This window comes from Tamandua tetradactyla, chromosome 7, assembly GCF_023851605.1.
Source record: "Tamandua tetradactyla isolate mTamTet1 chromosome 7, mTamTet1.pri, whole genome shotgun sequence".
NCBI classification, from domain to species: Eukaryota; Metazoa; Chordata; class Mammalia; order Pilosa; family Myrmecophagidae; genus Tamandua; species Tamandua tetradactyla.
In genome coordinates, this window is record NC_135333.1 from 108718386 (window position 1) to 108738604 (window position 20219).

The following is a 20219-nucleotide window of genomic DNA, read 5'->3' on the forward strand; positions in this document are numbered from 1 at the left end:
CCCTGTCATATATTTTCAGTGTAGTACAAAGAAAAGCCCCTTTCCTATATCCCACCTCCAAATCTATCCCTACTTATTTGCTCCAAAGAGTCTGCATATTATGGAAATATATCTTTGCAACAAAGTGAAAGATAGGATAAGCTTGCAAAGTGTATTTGCATACATAAAATACAGGAAAAGTCAGGGGCTTGGCTTCCATAGAAAGGATGCATTGGGTTTCTTTTCAAGGTATTTGTAGAATGTCAGAGAATTCCCTCAAAATAAGCCAATAAGTAAAATTAAAACATACCTTAACAGTGACTGGCGCCTAAAGCATCACAATTGGTGATTCCTTTCTTCTGTGGCTTGTAAACATAAAATTCCAACGGCCTCAGGAAGCATAACACATATGTTTGTTGCCAGATATTAACATCATTAGGAGGAGAGGGTTAACTGGATCCTGTCCAAAGAAAGAACAGCCAAGAACCATTCATTGCAGAATGAAATATGACTTTATTTCTTATTGCTAGTCAGAAAGTATTGACAGAGGACACGATTAAGTGTATTGAATGATTGGGAAGCAGAAGGAGAAAGTGTTCCAGAGTTTTATTAGTTTAGAAAGTCAAGCTTGATCACAAAGGACCTTAAATCCCTGCGTTTATGAAGAGGGACCTAGTATGAAGAAAAAAAAATATTAAAGCCAAAGATATGAAGGCACCACAGATAAGTACCATCTATTATTTAATTTAGCCCAGAATAGACCTTGATCCTGCCCCACGTGCTCAAGAACTAGGTACCTGAAGATGATTTTAATAACAGATAAAGCAATTCTCTGAAGCTCATGAGACTGTAGTTGATGAAGAGAAATTTTGTCTTGAAGAGTGAAAAATCTGCCCTCAGTGTCATCAGTTTACTGTATCCCTGCCTGGGCTGCTCTTGGGTAGTGGACTCAGCTTTTTCAAGATGAAATGCATTTGAATGTAGCCAACATCCTGCACTATCAGAGACAGAGATATATGTGATATTTCCCAATTATGTCACTTATTAGCCGTTTGGCTTTTGCAATATCCTTTGACCATTTGATTGTATTTTCCCCATCTGTAAATTGAATAAAATTTGAGGGGAATATGCATATCCTACAAGATTGAAAGAATTTACTTAGATATATTATACATACAGAGCTTGAAACTGGATTTCTGATCTCTGTAATTGCTAATGCAATGCAGGAAGAGAAAGAGGTGTTTCAGAACAGACCAGAGCATATTAGAGAAGAGATAATATAAGGCTGTTTTGTGGAAATGCTGTCTCTACGCCTAGGAACAGCGATGAAGTGAGAGACTTCAAAGGGAAACAAAGTCTTAGAAAGCCAAGAAAGGAGGGAGGGAGTGCAGCAAAGAGGAAGCACCTCAGGAGTAGGTTGGGAGGGACAAAACCGTTCAGTAGGAAATCTTGCTCTTGGCTTCTTTTGGTAGAGAAATATCCTTGAGCTTTGAGTCAGTGGGTGAAAACATCAGCGATCAAGTGATTTTCATTAAAACAAAATGTACCTCAACTTCCCAACTCTCGGAAGAGACGTTTTCTCTGTAGGAGGCTGGGCGAGAAAGAAAAAAAATAGAAATACATATCTCAGGCTCTAACAAAGCACTTGATCTGCCGAGAAAGTCTTCAGAACTTTATTTGTGCTCTTACTCCATTATGGCTTTGAAAGAAAGCAGACATATCTTGAAAAGGTCAAGTTCTTAACTGGTCACTTTTGAGAAATTTCTGTCACCTGTCTGAAGCTTGATATGTGTGTCAGTAGGTTCATACACAATCATTGGTTCATACAGGTTCCTCTATGACTGTAAATATTTTTCTGGCGGCATGATCTGAACAAAATATTTTGTTCTAGCCAATCAAAAGGACAGCTAGTTTAGGCTGAACTAGAAAGCCCAGGGGACTGGCTCAATACTCTATTCCTAGGACCTACAGCCTGAAGCAAAATTTTAGATTCATTTGCTAAGAAGTTTGAACTTTTAAAAAGCCACAGGGGATTTTCTCATGTGTGACCTTTGCAACTTGTGAAATGAAGCAATCCACTTCAACTCCTATTTGAGCTTTTCTGCTGGTCTGCTGGGAACAAAGGAGAGGCAGGGTGGGAGAAGGGAATTTGGAGCTTGTGAAAGAAGCCACAGTTTTCCCTTAGGAACTTACAGGCCATATGGACTCTTAGAGAATTCAAGAAAGTAAAAGCAGTGTGGTCTATATAGATGGTTCCTTCTGAGTAGCAAATATATATATATATATATATATATATATATATATATATATATATGTATATATAATTTATGTGCACAGGTATGTGTGCATGAGTGTGTTTGATTTTCAGAACAGAAACAATGAAAGAATAAAATAAAAACTAAGAAAAATGATTACCTATAGAGGGAGGGAAATACAAATATGGTAGAAGGGATGAAAGTGATACTGTTTTTTTTTTAATTTAATTTTTTATTTTTTTAAATACAAAAAAATACCAATTAAATGCAAACATTCCAATTTTGATAATATATAATCAGTAATTCACAATATTATCACATAGTTGCATATTCATCATCATGATCATTTCTTAGAACATTTGCATCAATTCAGAAAAAGAAACAAAAAGACAACAGAAAAAGAAACAAAAACAGAAAAAAAAGATTATACATACCATACCCCTTACCCCTCACTTTCATTGATCACCAGCATTTCAAACTAAATTTATTTTAACATTTGTTCCCCCATCACTTATATTTTTTTTTTTTAGAAATCATACCATTCTACATATGCAATCAGTAATTCTTAACATCATCACATAGATGCATGATCATCATTTCTTAGTACATTTGCATCGGTTTAGAAGAACTAGCAACACAACAGAAAAAGATATAGAATGTTAGTATAGAGAAAAAAAATAAAAGTAATAATAGTAAGAACAAAACAAAACAAAACAAAACAAAAACCTATAGCTCGGATGCAGCTTCATTCAGTGTTTTAACATGATTACTTTACAATTAGGTATTATTGTGCTGTCCATTTTTGAGTTTTTGTATCTAGTCCTATTGCACAGTCTGTATTCCATCAGCTCCAATTACCCATTATTTTACCCTGTTTCTAACTCCTGCTGAACTCTGTTACCAATGACATATTCCAAGTTAATTCTTGAGTGTCGATTCACATCATTGGGACCATACAGTATTTGTCTTTTAGTTTTTGGCTAGACTCACTCAGCATAATGTTCTCTAGGTCCATTCATGTTATTACATGCTTCATAAGTTTATCCTGCCTTAAAGCTGCATAATATTCCATTGTATGTATATACCACAGTTTGTTTAGCCACTTGTCTGTTGATGGACATTTTGGCTGTTTCCATCTCTTTGCAATTGTAAATAATGCTGCTATAAACATTGGTGTGCAAATGTCCGTTTGAGTTTTTGCCCTTAATTCCTTTGAGTAGATTCCCAGCAATGGTATTGCTGGGTCATATGGCAATTCTATATTCAGCTTTTTGAGGAACCGCCAAACTGTCTTCCACAGTGGTTGCACTATTTGACATTCCCACCAACAGTGGATAAGTGTGCCTCTTTCACCGCATCCTCTCCAGCACTTGTTATTTTCTGTTTTGTTGATAAACCCCATTCTGGTGGGTGTGAGATGATATCTCATTGTGGTTTTGATTTGCATTTCTCTAATGGCCAGGGACATTGAGCATCTCTTCATGTGCCTTTTGGCCATTTGTATTTCCTCCTCTGAGAGTTGTCTATTCAAGTCTTTTTCCCATTTTGTAATTGGGTTGGCTGTCTTTTTGTTGTTGAGTTGAACAATTTCATTATAAATTCTGGATATTAGACCTTTATCTGATATGTTGTTTCCAAATATTGTTTCCCATTGTGTAGGCTGTCTTTCTACTTTCTTGATGAAGTTCTTTGATGCACAAAAGTGTTTAATTTTGAGGAGTTCCCATTTATTTATTTCCTTCTTCAGTGCTCTTGCTTTAGGTTTAAGGTCCATCTAAACTGCCTCCTATTGTAAGATTCATAAGATATCTCCCTATATTTTCCTCTAACTGTTTTATGGTCTTAGACCTAATGTTTAGATCTTTGATCCATTTTGAGTTAACTTTTGTGTAGGGTGTGAGATATGGGTCTTCTTTCATTCTTTTGCATATGGATATCCAGTTCTCTAGGCACCATTTATTGAAGAGACTGTTCTGTCCCAGGTGAGTTGGCTTGACTACCTTATCAAAGATCAAATGTCCATAGATGAGAGGGTCTATATCTGACCACTCTATTCGATTCCATTGGTCGATATATCTATCTTTATGCCAATACCATGCTGTTTTGACCACTGTGGCTTCATAATATGCCTTAAAGTCAGGCAGCGCGAGACCTCCAGCTTCGTTTTTTTTCCTCAAGATGCTTTTAGCAATTCGGGGCACCCTGCCCTTCCAGATAAATTTGCTTATTGGTTTTTCTAATTCTGAAAAATAAGTTGTTGGGATTTTGATTGGTATTGCATTGAATCTGTAAATCAATTTAGGTAGGATTGACATCTTAACTATATTTAGTCTTCCAATCCATGAACACGGTATGCCCTTCCATCTATTTAGGTCTTCTGTGATTTCTTTTAACAGTTTTTGTAGTTTTCTTTATATATGTTTTTTGTCTCTTTAGTTAAATTTATTCCTAGGTATTTTATTCTTTTAGTTGCAATTGTAAATGGGATTTGTTTCTTGATTTCCCCCTCCGCTTGTTCATTGCTAGTGTATAGAAATGCTACAGATTTTTGAATGTTGATCTTGTAACCTGCTACTTTGCTGTACTCATTTATTAGCTCTAGTAGTTTTGTTGTGGATTTTTCTGGGTTTTCGACGTATAGTATCATATCGTCTGCAAACAGTGATAGTTTTATTTCTTCCTTTCCAATTTTGATGCCTTGTATTTCTTTTTCTTGTCTAATTGCTCTGGCTAGAACCTCCAACACAATGTTGAATAATAGTGGTGATAGTGGACATCCTTGTCTTGTTCCTGATCTTAGGGGGAAAGTTTTCAATTTTTCCCCATTGAGGATGATATTAGCTGTGGGTTTTTCATATATTCCCTCTATCATTTTAAGGAAGTTCCCTTGTATTCCTATCCTTTGAAGTGTTTTCAACAGGAAAGGATGTTGAATCTTGTCAAATGCCTTCTCTGCATCAATTGAGATGATCATGTGATTTTTCTGCTCTGATTTGTTGATATGGTGTATTACATTAATTGATTTTCTTATGTTAAACCATCCTTGCATACCTGGGATGAATCCTACTTGGTCATGATGTATAATTCTTTTAATGTGTTGTTGGATATGATTTGCTAGAATTTTATTGAGGATTTTTGCATTTATATTCATTAGAGAGATTGGTCTGTAGTTTTCTTTTTTTGTAATATCTTTGCCTGGTTTTGGTATGAGGGTGATGTTGGCTTCATAGAATGAATTAGGTAGTTTTCCCTCCGCTTCGATTTTTTTGAAGAGTTTGAGGAGAGTTGGTACTAATTCTTTCTGGAATGTTTGATAGAATTCAGATGTGAAGCCGTCTGGTCCTGGACTTTTCTTTTTAGGAAGCTTTTGAATGACTAATTCAATTTCTTTACTTGTGATTGGTTTGTTGAGGTCATCTATGTCTTCTTGAGTCAAAGTTGGTTGTTCATGTCTTTCCAGGAACCCGTCCATTTCCTCTAAATTGTTGTATTTATTAGCGTAAAGTTGTTCATAGTATCCTGTTATTACCTCCTTTATTTCTGTGAGGTCAGTAGTTATGTCTCCTCTTCCATTTCTGATCTTATTTATTTGCATCCTCTCTCTTCTTCTTTTTGTCAATCTTGCTAAGGGCCCATCAATCTTATTGATTTTCTCATAGAACCAACTTCTGGTCTTTTTGATTTTCTCTATTGTTTTCATGTTTTCAATTTCATTTATTTCTGCTCTAATCTTTGTTATTTCTTTCCTTTTGCTTGCTTTGGGATTAGTTTGCTGCTCTTTCTCCAGTTCTTCCAAGTGGACAGTTAATTCCTGCATTTTTGCCTTTTCTTCTTTTCTGATATAGGCATTTAGGGCAATAAATTTCCCTCTTAGCACTGCCTTTGCTGCGTCCCATAAGTTTTGATATGTTGTGTTTTCATTTTCATTCACCTCGAGGTATTTGCTAATTTCCCTTGCAATTTCTTCTTTGACCCACTCGTTTAGGAGTGTGTTGTTGAGCCTCCACGTATTTGTGAATTTTCTGGCACTCGGCCTATTATTGATTTCCAACTTCATTCCTTTATGAGCTGAGAAAGTGTTGTGTATGATTTCAACCTTTTTAAATTTGTTAAGACTTGCTTTTTGACCCAGCATATGGTCTATCTTTGAGAATGATCCATGAGCACTTGAGAAAAAGGTGTATCCTGCTGTTGTGGGATGTAATGTCCTATAAATGTCTGTTAAGTCTAGCTCCTTTATAGTAAAATTCATATTCTCTATTTCTTTATTGATCCTCTGTCTAGATGTTCTGTCCATTGATGAGAGTGGTGAATTGAAGTCTCCAACTATTATGGTATATGAGTCTATTTCCCTTTTCAGTGTTTGCAGTGTATTCCTCACGTATTTTGGGGCATTCTGGTTCGGTGCGTAAATATTTATGATTGTTATGTCTTCTTGTTTAATTGTTCCTTTTATTAGTATATAGTGTCCTTCTTTGTCTCTTTTAACTGTTTTACATTTGAAGTCTAATTTGTTAGATATTAGTATAGCCACTCCTGCTCTTTTCTGGTTGTTATTTGCATGAAATATCTTTTCCCAACCTTTCACTTTCAACCTATGTTTATCTTTGGGTCTAAGATGTGTTTCCTGTAGACAGCATATAGAAGGATCCTGTTTTTTAATCCATTCTGCCAATCTATGTCTTTTGATTGGGGAATTCAGTCCATTGACATTTAGTGTTATTACTGTTTGGATAATATTTTCCTCTGCCATTTTGCCTTTTGTATTATATATATCATATCTGATTTTCCTTCTTTCTACACTCTTCTCCATACCTCTCTCTTCTGTCTTTTTGTATCTGACTCTAGTGCTCCCTTTAGTATTTCCTGCAGAGCTGGTCTCTTGGTCACAAATTCTCTCAGTGACTTTTTGTCTGAGAATGTTTTAATTTCTCCCTCATTTTTGAAGGACAATTTTGCTGAATATAGAATTCTTGGTTGGCAGTTTTTCTCTTTTAGTAATTTAAATATATCATCCCACTGTCTTCTAGCTTCTATGGTTTCTGCTGAGAAATCTACACATAATCTTATTGGGTTTCCCTTGTATGTGATGGATTGTTTTTCTCTTGCTGCTTTCAAGATTCTCTCTTTCTCTTTGACCTCTGACATTCTAACTAGTAAGTGTCTTGGAGAACGCCTATTTGGATCTATTCTCTTTGTGGTGTGCTGCACTTCTTGGATCTGTAATTTTAGGTCTTTCATAAGAGTTGGGAAATTTTCAGTGATAATTTCTTCCATTAGTTTTTCTCCTCCTTTTCCCTTCTCTTCTCCTTCTGGGACACCCACAACACGTATATTTGTGCGGTTCATATTGTCCTTGAGTTCCCTGATACCCTGTTCAAATTTTTCCATTCTTTTCCCGATAGTTTCTGTTTCTTTTTGGAATTCAGATGTTCCATCCTCCAAATCACTAATTCTATCTTCTGTCTCTTTAAATCTATCATTGTAGGTATCCATTGTTTTTTCCATCTTTTCTACTTTATCCTTCACTTCCATAAGTTCTGTGATTTGTTTTTTCAGTTTTTCTATTTCTTCTTTATGTTCAGCCCATGTCCTCTTCATGTCCTCCCTCAATTTATCGATTTCATTTTTGAAGAGGTTTTCCATTTCTGTTCGTATATTCAGCATTAGTTGTCTCAGCTCTTGTATCTCATTTGAACTATTGGTTTGTTCCTTTGACTGGGCCATATTCTCAATCTTCTGAGCGTGGACAGTTATCTTCTGCTGCTGGCATCTGGGCATTTAGTCAGATTTCCCTGGCTGTCGGACCCAACAAGGTTGTAAGATTTTTCTGTGAAATCTCTAGGTTCTGTTTTTCTTATCCTGCCCAGTAGGTGGTGCTCGTGGCACACGTTTGTCTCAAGTGTTTGGAATGGATCCCCCCGGTCACCGATCTCCGTGGCCTGGGAATTTCCTATCCAATTCTCTCCGTTGGTTCAGGGGCCGCGCGTGGTGGGGGCGTCAGCCGCCGTGGCTTGAGGGGACCCTGTGGCTGGTCGCCGGCCGCAGCGGGGCTGGGGAATTCGCCACCGGACCAGGAATTCGCCCACGGGGGAGGGGCGTCGGTCTCCGGCCGCCGCGGCCTGGTGAGTTCCCCACCGGACCAGGAAGCCACCCGTGGGGGGGGGGCCACCGCGACTTGGATAGCCCTCTGATCCGAGACTCGTAGCCGCGGACTCGAAGACGAGACTCAAAGCCGCCCGCAAAAGAGGGGCGCCGGCCGCCTCGGCTTGGGAAACTTGCCTCTCCAAGACTCTCAGCCGGCCTGGGAAGGAGGGAGGGAGTAGCTCTGGCCGCCGCCGTTGCCACTGCTCGGGAAATCACGCGCCGCTCGGGGATCTCACCGCAGCCGAGTCTCGCAGTCAGACTAGCCAGTCCAGACTGGGTTACGCTGTGTGTCCATTCCCTGCCGTAGCCCCAGGAACTGTTCTGCACTGTTTCTGTTCACCTATTAGTTGATTTGGAGTCGGAGGAACTAAGACGCACGTACCTTACTAAGCCGCCATCTTGAAACCGTGATACTGTTTTAAATGTGCTTTTTATATCTTATTGACTCTCAAAGTTTTAAAAATCAAAAAAAGAAACACTAACTAAATTAAAATTAAAAACAAAGATCAAACAAATAAGCCCATCTGTATCTTGAGGTAGTGATATAGCCACCATAGAAAAGAATTCTGGAACTGATGTTAGAGTATTGGATTTTGACTGGGCTGATTCAATAAGAGATAATTCATTCAGTAGTCCTATTGTCCTAATTATTAGTAGTAATATTGTTATTGTTTTTTCAAGCTTATATATATTTAAAGAATAGATATCACAATAATATTGTTAGGAACGTATGTTTCACAGCATAATAGCAAAGTGACATAACTAATATCAAAGAAGTAAAATTTTTACAGTTTTAAATTTGAGTTAGAAATAACTATAAATTTGCTACTTTTCTTTTTCCACTTTAAAAGACTCTGTCCATGGAAAAGGACTTAAAGTATTGGTAAAGTAGTAATGGCCACCTATAGGACCCTGATTTTTGTTTCCAAATACTATTAAAGGAGTCAGGATTTCTTAAAGAAAGGGCTGATTCCAGATTTTGAGTAGAAAATATACATGGTGAATCTGGGACTTATTTTGTATCAGATAGTAAGGAAGCCATTAAAGCCATTAAGGCCTCATACAGACAGGAGCCAGCCCACAGGCCAAGCATAGGATATTTTAATAAAAAAAAAAAACTATGATTGAAATGGACTAAATGCATTATCAATAATTTAATCAATTAGTCAATAAAAGGGCATAAGATAAAAGTTCACTGGATACTAGTGGAGATTGTACCAAAAATTGACAAAGGAAATTAAGTATTTGTTTTGCCTTCTAGTTCTAATATGAACTGTACTTCAGGGTGATGAAAGAAATCAGGTAACTCATGAAAAAGGAATAATACAATAAAAAATTACTGTTTTAAACTTTCTAATATAATAACTGCATCTAGTGTTTCTTGCAGTTGTGTTTGGCCATGTGACTGCATTCAGTCAGATTAATGAGATATAATTTGGAAGTTTCAAGGAGCCATCCTTGAAAGAGTGATAGCTCTTACCCTTTACTTCTTTCTTACCCTTTCTCCTTCTCATTCACTGTAACTGTATTTATAACTTATTGTCCATTATATGACTTTGGGAATTAGACCATGCATATCGGTACAGTTATATAAATTGCTGGGATGCTGAAGACTTTGGCAACCAAGCCATCATACCAACCTTGGATTGTTGTCTTCAGGCTTTTACATAAAAATAAAATAAAATTCTATATTGTTGAGGCTATTATCACCTGGTGTCAATTACTTTTAAATAAATTTTGTCTTAAGGGATATAGAATTTGATTCCAGTGAGTAGAGTGCTTCACATAACAAAGCCTTTAAAGTGTGCCATAGGTTTGGTGGAAACAGCATGCTAGAAAGTGCAAAATGCCAGTTAATAATGAATTATTTGATCAGGTTTTTAAGGTACCTTGAAAGGCAGACCACATGCTTATTGATGACATAATATTAGACTGAATGGTAGGAAAAAAAAAATACTGTTTTGACTGCCTTCCATCAACTTCTGCAAAATCCTGTGAGAGAGAATTCTGCCCACACACAAAAAATGGAAGGAAATATGGCTTTACCAAGTCACTTTCTGTCATTTAGTGTCTTGCAGAAGTGAAATGTTGATTTCTTCTCTATTTGGAACTGTTGGAACTGATAAGAACTGGCTTTGATGTAACAGCCATAATAGGAGATGAAACTAAATTCCCTCCACACAAAAGCCAGAAACCTACTGGCAAGACAAGGCTTTGAGACCTACAATCCTTTAATTAAAAACAACAACAAAAAAAGAGAGAAGACAAGACTTTGAGTGTTGCTTTTTCATCAAGCCCATTGATTCAGATAGCCTCAAGTTAGCCCAATTAATTGGAGAGAGAGATAGTAAGCTAACTAAAAGTAACCAACAGTGCCTAACCAACAGTGCCTAATTTCTCTGCGTCCAGCAACACTTGGTATCTACTGTTCTTTTAATAAGAGCCATTCTAGTGGTGTGCAATATGTCATGGTTTTGATTTCCATTTCCCTGATGATCAGTAATGATGAGCATCTATTCATGTACCTACTGACCACCTATATATTTTATTTGGAGAAATATATAATTAAATCTTTGCCCATTTTTAAGTTGGGTTGTTTGTCTTTTTTATTCTTGAGTTATGGCAGTTCTTTGTATATGCTGGATATTAAAGCCTTAGGAGATATAAGCTTAGTAGTTATTTTCTCCCATTCTATTGATTTTTCACTTTTTTGATCATGTCCCTTTGACATAAAAAGTTTTAAATTTTGATCAGGCCCATTTTGTCTATTTTCTCTTTTGTTACTCATGTTTTTGGTGTCATATCTATGAAGTCACTACCAAGTCTATGATTATTAATGTTTCTCCCTATGTAAGAAGAATCTCTTACAGGAAGACTCAGACTGGTTTTTTTTCTAAATCTTTAGGTCCTTGATCCATTTACAGCTAATTTTAGTTTATGGTATGAGGTAGGGGTCCAACTTCAGTTTTTTTTGCAAGTAGATATCCAGTTTTCCTAGCTCCATTTGTTGAAGAGCCCATTCTTTTCCTAATTAATGTACTTGGCACCTTTGTTAAAAGTCAATTGGAATTGGGTAATGGTGGCTCAGTGGCAGAATCCTTGCCTGCCATGCCGGAGACCCAGGTTCGATTCCCAGAACCTGCCCATGCCAAAAAAAAAGTCAGTTGGCCATATGCATATGGGTTGATTTTTGAACTCCCAACTCTGTATCATTGGCCGTTATGCCTATCTTTTGGCCAGTAACATACTGCATTGCTTACTGTAGTTTGTAGTAAGTTTTGCAATAAAAAAGTGTGAGACTTCCAACTTTGTTCTTCTTTTGCAATATTGATTTGGCTAGTTAAGACCCCTTGAGATTCCATATGAATTTGAGGATCAATCTTTCTGTTTCTGCAAAAAAGGCTGCTGTGATTTTTATAGGTATTGGAAAGACATGTTATTGTGACAATATTCTTATTGTGAAGACTTGTAAATACATCTATTATCTTCAAATTAATTTTTAAATTTCATGCAGTATTAAACTGTAAACCTCAAAGCTGTTTTTCTTTGAAGTTGAATTGAGTGTATTGTAGTTCATATAAAAGGAAAGGAAGGGATAATAGTGGAGTGCGGGAATTGAAGGAGTATTACCTTACCATGTATCAAAATAATTGATTTGATATTTTAATAAAAAGATGAACAACAACTCTGATAAAAAATTTAAAAACCGGTAAATTAGTCCCAGGTTTTAATGTAAGACTCAAGTGTTATTTTTTTTTTTTTTTTAAGAGAGAGGGAGGAAAGGAAGGAAAGACAGAGAAGGAAGGAAGGGAGGAAGAAAGGGAAACATTTTTAAACATTTTCTTGTTTTATTATATTTTGTTTGTTTGTTTGTTTTTTACATGGGCTGGGGCCGGGAATCGAACCGGGGTCCTCCGGCACGGCAGGCAAGCACTCTTGCCCGCTGAGCCACCGCGGCCCGCCCTCAAGTGTTATTTTAATTCATATAGGAAAGAATGATTAATTGTTAAACATTACTGTCACAAGTTGTTATCAATCATAATATAGTTACACATTATCTCACAACAAGTACGAACATGAATTCCCGGTGATTACAGATTTAAATGTAAAAAATAAAAAAAGCTAAAAAGGACACCTTGAGGAGTATATTTAAAATAAAAAATGAGGTAACTCTTTACATAGATAGGTACAGTGATGTAATGTTTGAAGGAAGCACATTATATATGATAATATAAAAACTAAAAACATTTGAATAGAAAAGATATAAACAAAGACAAGATAAGATAATAAAGTTGAAAAAACATCTGCTGCACAGAATACATACAGTGTTTAATATAGGTGATATATGAAGCATTCTAGCACACTGATAAGAAAAACAGAAAACATGCCAAAAAAAGACTTCGGATATGAGCTTCACAAACGATCAAAATCCAAATGGTCAATAAAAATGTGAAAAAGCTGTTAACCTTTCCTAGTGGTCAGAGAAATGCAAATTAAAATAAAAATTAAATATTACTAAATAAAAATAACAAATTTCAGGCTGGATATGGATTACAGGTCACTCTTTGCTGGTAGAGACCTGAAGTGGTACAGCATATCTGGTAAACAATTTGGCAACGTCAATTAAAATTTTAGAATGTACATATTCTTCATAATTCTACTTTTTAGAATAAGTCCCAGAGAAACAAAAACATTAAAATTTAATGTTTTATACTCAAAGATGTATATTGCAGAATTGATTGTGGTGATTAAAAAAGGGAAGCAAAGTGAATGCCCAAAAGTAGGTGATGAATTGAAAAACTATGGCACATTCATGAGATGGAATTTTATGCAGCCATAAAAATTAGAACTACGTCATTTGACTTGGAGTAATTTTTACACATTATTAATGCATGAGAAAAGCAAACAAAAATATGTCTATGATCTATATTGTTTTAAAAAACAGATGGAAGAGCTCTTATATATATGTGTGTGTACAGATGTTTGGGTATGATTATATGAATATGTAAAAAGCTAAGGAATGATATATACTCTGTAGTTAACATCAATTACTTTGAGGAGAAAATAAGTAGAAGATGTGGAAAGGGTGGCAAGCATAAGCCAACTACCTAAAAAAAAATAAAACCTCCAGGGAAGAGATTGTATGAAGTGATCCCATTTGAGTATTTATGTAAAATGATGTATATTTAAATAAATAAGGAAATGTAAAAATGATATAAAAATAAAAACACTAGATAGAAATCAAACCCCCTCACCTAGCTGGGAAAAACAATCCATTCCCAGAAATCTTCCCTAGATTGTTGGAGATAAAATTAATCCAGTCTTATAATTTCTTCTGAGTATAATCCTTTCCTTCTCTGATTCTGATTTCACCCCCTAGGCCACACTGGTTTTGAATCCTGTATCTTGGCAGAGTAACATGAATGAATTTAGGATAGGAGAGCTGTTAACTAGCTTTCTTCCATTAAGGAGATGCAGCATGCTGTGGCTGAGGAGGCGTGGTGGTTTTAGAGAATTTGAAGGTTCATGGTTTTCTAGGTTTGCCAAATTCTCTCAGATGCCACTATTCCAGTTGTTTAGATCATATAATCCCCTGATCAATGTCCAAATCTCCTTAAGCAAGCTGTTGTGATAGTGAATTAAACTGGTGGATAGTGAATTAAAATAGTGAAATAAATCAGCAAGTCACTGAATCAATCTCTGCCTTAGTTTTGTATAGTTTCTGCTCTAAACTTGTAAAGTGATATTCCTTCAGCAGAGGGAGAGAAAGGTCCTGAAATTCATCCTGTACCTTAAGTTTATAAGTCAAGAAATGAGATTATTGTCTTGATACCAGAAGAATCTGTAGTCTTGGCATTCCTCATTCTCTTTGACTTTCTTTATTTTGGTAACTTTCTAGTATTCAGTGACTAAGCCCACTGCTCATGATCTCAGGCAACCCTGGGTCTTAATTTGGGAGTTGCAATTGAATATCATGTTTAATAAAAAAGCACAACTCACTTCACTTTTTCCAGCTTAGTACAATAAACATTTCCACATATCTTCACTTCCTTGAGCATTGTTACTTACAAAACATTCTGTAGCTTCAATTTCTAACCTAACTGAGTTCTTTTGCAAGCAACTGAAACTGACTATGGATAACCTAGTTAAAGGGGGAGAAGAATTTTTGGAACAAAAAATACTAGGATAATTCACAAAATTGAAGATAAAGGATAGTATATTAATTGGTCTCTCTTTCCAGATCTTAACCAAATATCTAATTCCACTTTACATTTTATTAAAGGTCTATTGTACACAGCTCAGCTCTGAAACATATTTCTGTATCAGTTACCATACTTTGGTTTTAATCAACCGAATCTGATAGATAATGAGTGATGGAAAGAATGTGGGAGCTTCATAACTTAATAGAGGGGGCAGTTCAATGACTGAGAACATGGACTCTGGATTCATACTGCTTGAGTTAAATACCAGTTCCACCATTTCCTACTGTGAATTGCTGGACAGGCATATAGACATCCAATTTTTCATTTCTTCACCAGTAAAGGAAAACTAACTGTAAACTATACATGTTGAGATGATAAAATAGGATAATAAAAGTAAAGTACCTTATTAGTTTTTCTATTTCTGCTATATCAAATTACCATAAATTTATTGGCTTAAAACGACACAGATTTTTTTTTTTTTTTAATTCCAGAGGTCTTTAGGTCAACTAGTTTCTCTGTTCTGGGTCTCAAAAGCCTGAATTCAAGTGTCAGCAGCCCTTATGGGAAGGTTCTGGGGGAGAGGTTGCTTCCAGGCTCATTTGGGTTCTTGGCAGAATTCAGTTGCACTTGAGTATATCTCTGTTTCCTTGCTGGCTGTTGGACATGGGTTATTTTCAGTTTTTAGAAGCCACTGATAATCCCTGTCTAATGGCCTCTTCCATCTCGAAGGCCAGCAATAGTGGGCTGAGTCTTTCTCATGCTCAGAACGTCTCTGGCCTCCCCTCCTGCTTCCTCTTTTCTGCCTTTAACTAGAGAATGTTTCTGCTTTTAAGTGATTGGCTTGAGTCTACATAGATAATCCAAGATAATCTTCCTATTTTAACGTTTCTGTCTTTATATCTGTACTATTCCCTTTTCCATGTAGCATGGCATAGTCACAGATTCCAGAGATTAAGAGGAGGCCATTTTTGGGGTGGTGGGCAGGCATCCTCCTTACCAAAGGTACTTAGTACAGTTCTTGGTAAGAATTAAGAAATACAAAAATATGCTATTCTACCATTGTAATTGAAAATATGACCTTGGGAAGGACAATATCCAGGGGAACAGGGTTTCATACACAGTCTCCTTAGGCCAGTACAATCCTGCTTGACTCTCTTCCAAATATTTTCTTTCTTTTTATTTTTTCATGCTCAATATTCACATTTCCTAGAGAAAAATTCTGATTACCTAGCTTGGATCGTGGTCTCTCCCCTTTCCCCAGTGAACTATCAGAGGAAAGATGAATAACAGCTACCCTTCCCTGGGTTATGTGATCATTCCCCTTGATGACCATATGAATTTGAGAGAATTCGTTTTCCTAAGGATCTGAAGTACAGTTTTTGGAAGGAGAGTGAGGGAATAATGAGCAATTAATATCAACAGATATTCACATAGATAATAAATAATAAACAACAAATATTTTAATAAAATGATCCCCTGAAAAGAGGGTTATCTGATTCATTTCTTCTTCTCTGAATAAGATTGAGCCTGAACCTGCCTAAGAAAGACATTTTCTGTCCTGTTCACAAGCATTTCCAAGAAGCAAATGCCATTATATTCCCTGTGGCATCTGGCATCATGGGCAATCAAGAAATTCTCTTTAAAAGTCAGTTACCTCATATCTTGTAATAGAATAATTCATCATGATTTGTGGCTGCTACATGAGAGGATTAAAATATTTTCTGAACATTCTTCTCATAGCTGCTTTCACCTCCTGGTTCTGCAGGCTGTAGATGAGAGGATTCAGCATGGGCGTGATCACACTGTACTGCAGGGAAAAGATCATCTCCAGAGAGGGCCCTGAGGTTGGCAAAAGATAGCTGATGAAACCTGAGCCATAGAACAAGATCACAGTTGTGAGGTGGGAGGAGCAGGTGGAGAAGGCCTTGCTTCTGCCTGAGGTGGAGCTGATGCTCAGGATGGTGGAGACAATACGGGTATATGAGAAGAAGATCAAGATGAAAGTTCCAAAGAAATGCAAGACAGAGGAGCCAAGCAGCAGCATAAAGTTGGCAGAGGTATCAGAGCAAGAGACAGGGAAGAGAGAAGAGAGCTCACAGCTGAAGTGGGGGATGGTTTGGCCCTCACAAAAGTCTAAATTGACAGCTGGGAGAATATTGATGAGTGCATCAATAAAGGCCAGGCTCCAGGAGCCCCACACCAGCCTGACACAGAGCTGATTACTCATCAGCTGGCCGTAGAGCAGAGGGGAGCTGACGGCTACATAGCGGTCATAGGCCATCACCGCCAGCAGACAGGCCTCAGTGCCCCCCGTGGCAAACACAAAGAAGGCCTGAGCCAGACAGCTCTCTACAAAGATGGTTTTGCTTTTAGAAAGTAGATTCTCCAGCATTTTGGGAGCTGTGACAGAGGAGTGGCAGAGGTCCAGGAAGGACAATTGTCCCAAAAAGAAGTACATGGGTGTGTGGAGGTGAGAATCAGCCCTTATCACCAGCAGCATCAAGAAATTTCCCATCAGGGTGAGGAGGTAGATCAGAAGGAATAACATAAAGAGGACAGCCTGAGTGTGCGGGTCACCAGACAGTCCAAGGAGAATGAACTCACTGACGGCACTGTAGTTTTTCATTGCCATATAGGAATGTGCTGTCTCTGGAATACAAGAAAGAAGATCCACCCAATGGCTCTCAGTTGTCCCAGTGCCTAGATCTTACTCCATAAATACTCTCTCCAAATCTACATTCAGATATTTAAAAGCTAAATTCCTGGCCATCCAATTAACATTAATATCCTAAATCAATCATATTACTATTTTTCATTATGCTCTCTTTATAAGCTAGTACATTTTTATGCTGATGAGAGTGATTCAGTTTTGAAGGAGAGTTTGCGAGAGAGAAAGAGAAAGCAGAAAAATTTTGGAGTGGAGTACTTGAGAAAAAGAGGTGATTAAGTCTAGATCAAAAGGCCTTAGGTAAGAGCAGGGACACTTTGTCTTTTCTACTTAAGAAGGAAGGTCAGGAGTGTTGAACCATGTACAGAAGCTGAATATGTTCCCACCTGATTGCTTCCATTTTTTTCAATAAAGTGTAAATAAGATAATTTGTTATGTATATGTGTGTGAGTGTGCCCACATATGTGAGAGAAATTATAAAGGTATTGATAATGATAAAATTAAATGTATAATCTTGAGAATCAGGGCTAAGGTAAAGTGTAAGAAACTGTTAGAGAATAGGAGGAATCATCAAGGAATTTAGAGATTGAGGTAAGAAATTATTTTGCCTTGGATTTTTCTCGTTTTAAATTTCTCCCATTTCATTTAAAGGCATATTACTATTTACTTTCAAAACGCATTATATATAACAGTAATGAATTTTTAAAACTAGAACATACTTCCCAGTAATATTTCAGGAAGACCTTCATGGGCAGTCCTATGCTTGCAATGGCTCATCAGCACCCATTAGTATTACAGGAAAATGTTCAGGCCAGATAACATTCATCCTAAAACCCACATATCATATATATATATATATATATGTATGTATATATATCATATATATATATATGTATTATATATATCATATATATATATGTATGTATATATATATACATAGTCACCACTACTGTCTAAGCCATCATACCAGGTTCTAAGTCTCCACATTCTTACCTGAACTACCTTTTCACACTTTAAAACTTGTGCACAATTTCCCATATTGGTCTAACATCTTTAGACTTCAGCATGAATCCCAGATGAATTCTTCAATACTCTTGCCTCTGTCTGGAGACCCTTCCTGGCCACCTCTAATTCAACACTAGCTCTTTGAGTGCCTGAAGAGCCTGTCCTCTTGTCTCTTGACTGAACAACCAAGCCTTGTAGCCCTGGTGAGAAGTAAAACCCAATTACCTGCATTCTCAGTTGGTAGCACACTGGGTTTTGGCAATGATACTTTCAGATCCAGTCATTGATAAAACATCTCGGCTTGTAAAATCAGTATTGACAATACTGCTTAAGGAGAGAAGTAGAAAATCATGTTCAAATTAACATTTTAACAGATTCAATACCAATGATATGAAATGATAAATTGTGGGCAATATCTGTTTATTTATTTGCATTTATTCATTTCCATTTAGTTCTAGTGATACTGTATGTGGGGTTCCCAGTACTTTTCCTGAGATTGCCCCATCACCCCCAAAGCAAAGCAGTTTTGCCAAAATCATTGGCTTATCCACCCAGACAGAGAGTTCATAGTAAGGAGTGAGGCTTGTATTGTATGAGATCAAGGTCAGCACACACACACACAAAATCTCCTTCCTCTTTGCCACCTTCAAACATAGGCCACCTTATTAGCTCAGGAGAGTCCATGAACTTTGGTGAGAAATCCAACCTCAGAACAAGGGAAAATCTTGCATAGAAATTACCAGTGCAATAAAAAGTCAGTGCTAGGTATTTGTTTCCATAACAGGTATCTTCTTTAAGGTTATTTGGAGATTCTTAGAACTAAATAAATAAAACAAAAATAAAACCGAAACTCCCTTAAATGTCACCATTATTGATTTATTTCTTCAATCTATATTTCAAAACTTAAGGTAAATATCTATGGGGACATAATATAATAGGTTTGTTTCTAGATATCAACACCATTATGCAGAGGAAATTAATTGGCTTCTACTGATTTTTCTCAAGGGAAAGCTCCTTTCATTTCAGATTCAGACAAAGAACAGCATGTACAGTGAACAGACCATAGGAGCTGCTCTGAACGTGATAGTAGAAAATAAGAATGAATGAATGATGGAGGCACTGCTTTTAGAACACAGGCTTGTCTATGTGCCTAAAACAGGTGTGTGTGAATAGTCCATATAATTAGAAGCCCCTGAATTCATAATGGAACACTTGGCACAGGGGGAATGTATTAAAGTGACAGGACCTGAGATAACATCACACCAGTTCTAGATGTGTCCTGAATATGCTCCAACTCCTGCCTTTTTGCTCCATTAGATATACTCAATATGCTCTGGGGTAAGTTAAGGTAGGGTTTTTTTTTTTCCCAGAAGCAAGGTTTTACTAAACAGATGCGGAAATCAATAGTATTGGTACATAAATTAGACGGCAGTAAAATTTCCCTGGTGTTTAAAGACAAATCACAGTGGTTTTCATTGTGCAATCAATTGACAGAACTTTGAACAGTATTTCGCATGAGTCAGGATCAGCTGTAAACAACACCCAGTAGTGGAGATCACCTTACAGTGTTCCCAGTCTAAGCTCTCTAGGAAGCGCAGCTAACCACAAGACATACTGCCTTATATTGCAATGTTCTTTAGTGCTGAAACACTTTGTTAAAGGACAGGCAGGCTCTGTCAATATTTCGAAAGGTTTCAAATCCCATCTGTTAAAACCCATTTAATGACTAAGTCCACCATGAAAGGTCTATTTCTATTATATAGGAAACCACTACAGTGTATTTCCCTTTAATTATGAAATATTGTTTCATTTGTTTACAAGGCCAACATATTTGCAATGCAAACTCAATCCTAAAACTTTGTGTTTGGTTAAGACATATACACTCCACCTCCACCAAAACACACACTACAAGTAAATTATTCAAACATATAATTAACACAGCTGTTAATGTGCTTTTCTTTT

General features: G+C 36.7%; 2 protein-coding genes across 7 annotated transcripts in view; one reads left to right on the top strand and one right to left on the bottom strand.

Annotated features, from left to right (window-relative positions):
* The window catches only part of C7H12orf54 (chromosome 7 C12orf54 homolog), a 370404-nt gene that overhangs the window by 258556 nt on the left and 91629 nt on the right, over positions 1-20219 (top strand). The window lies entirely within an intron of this gene.
* LOC143690165 (olfactory receptor 8S1-like) lies at positions 16281-17216 on the bottom strand. Its single transcript, XM_077168124.1, has one exon. It carries the CDS (start codon positions 17214-17216, stop codon positions 16281-16283), a length of 936 nt encoding a protein of 311 aa, XP_077024239.1.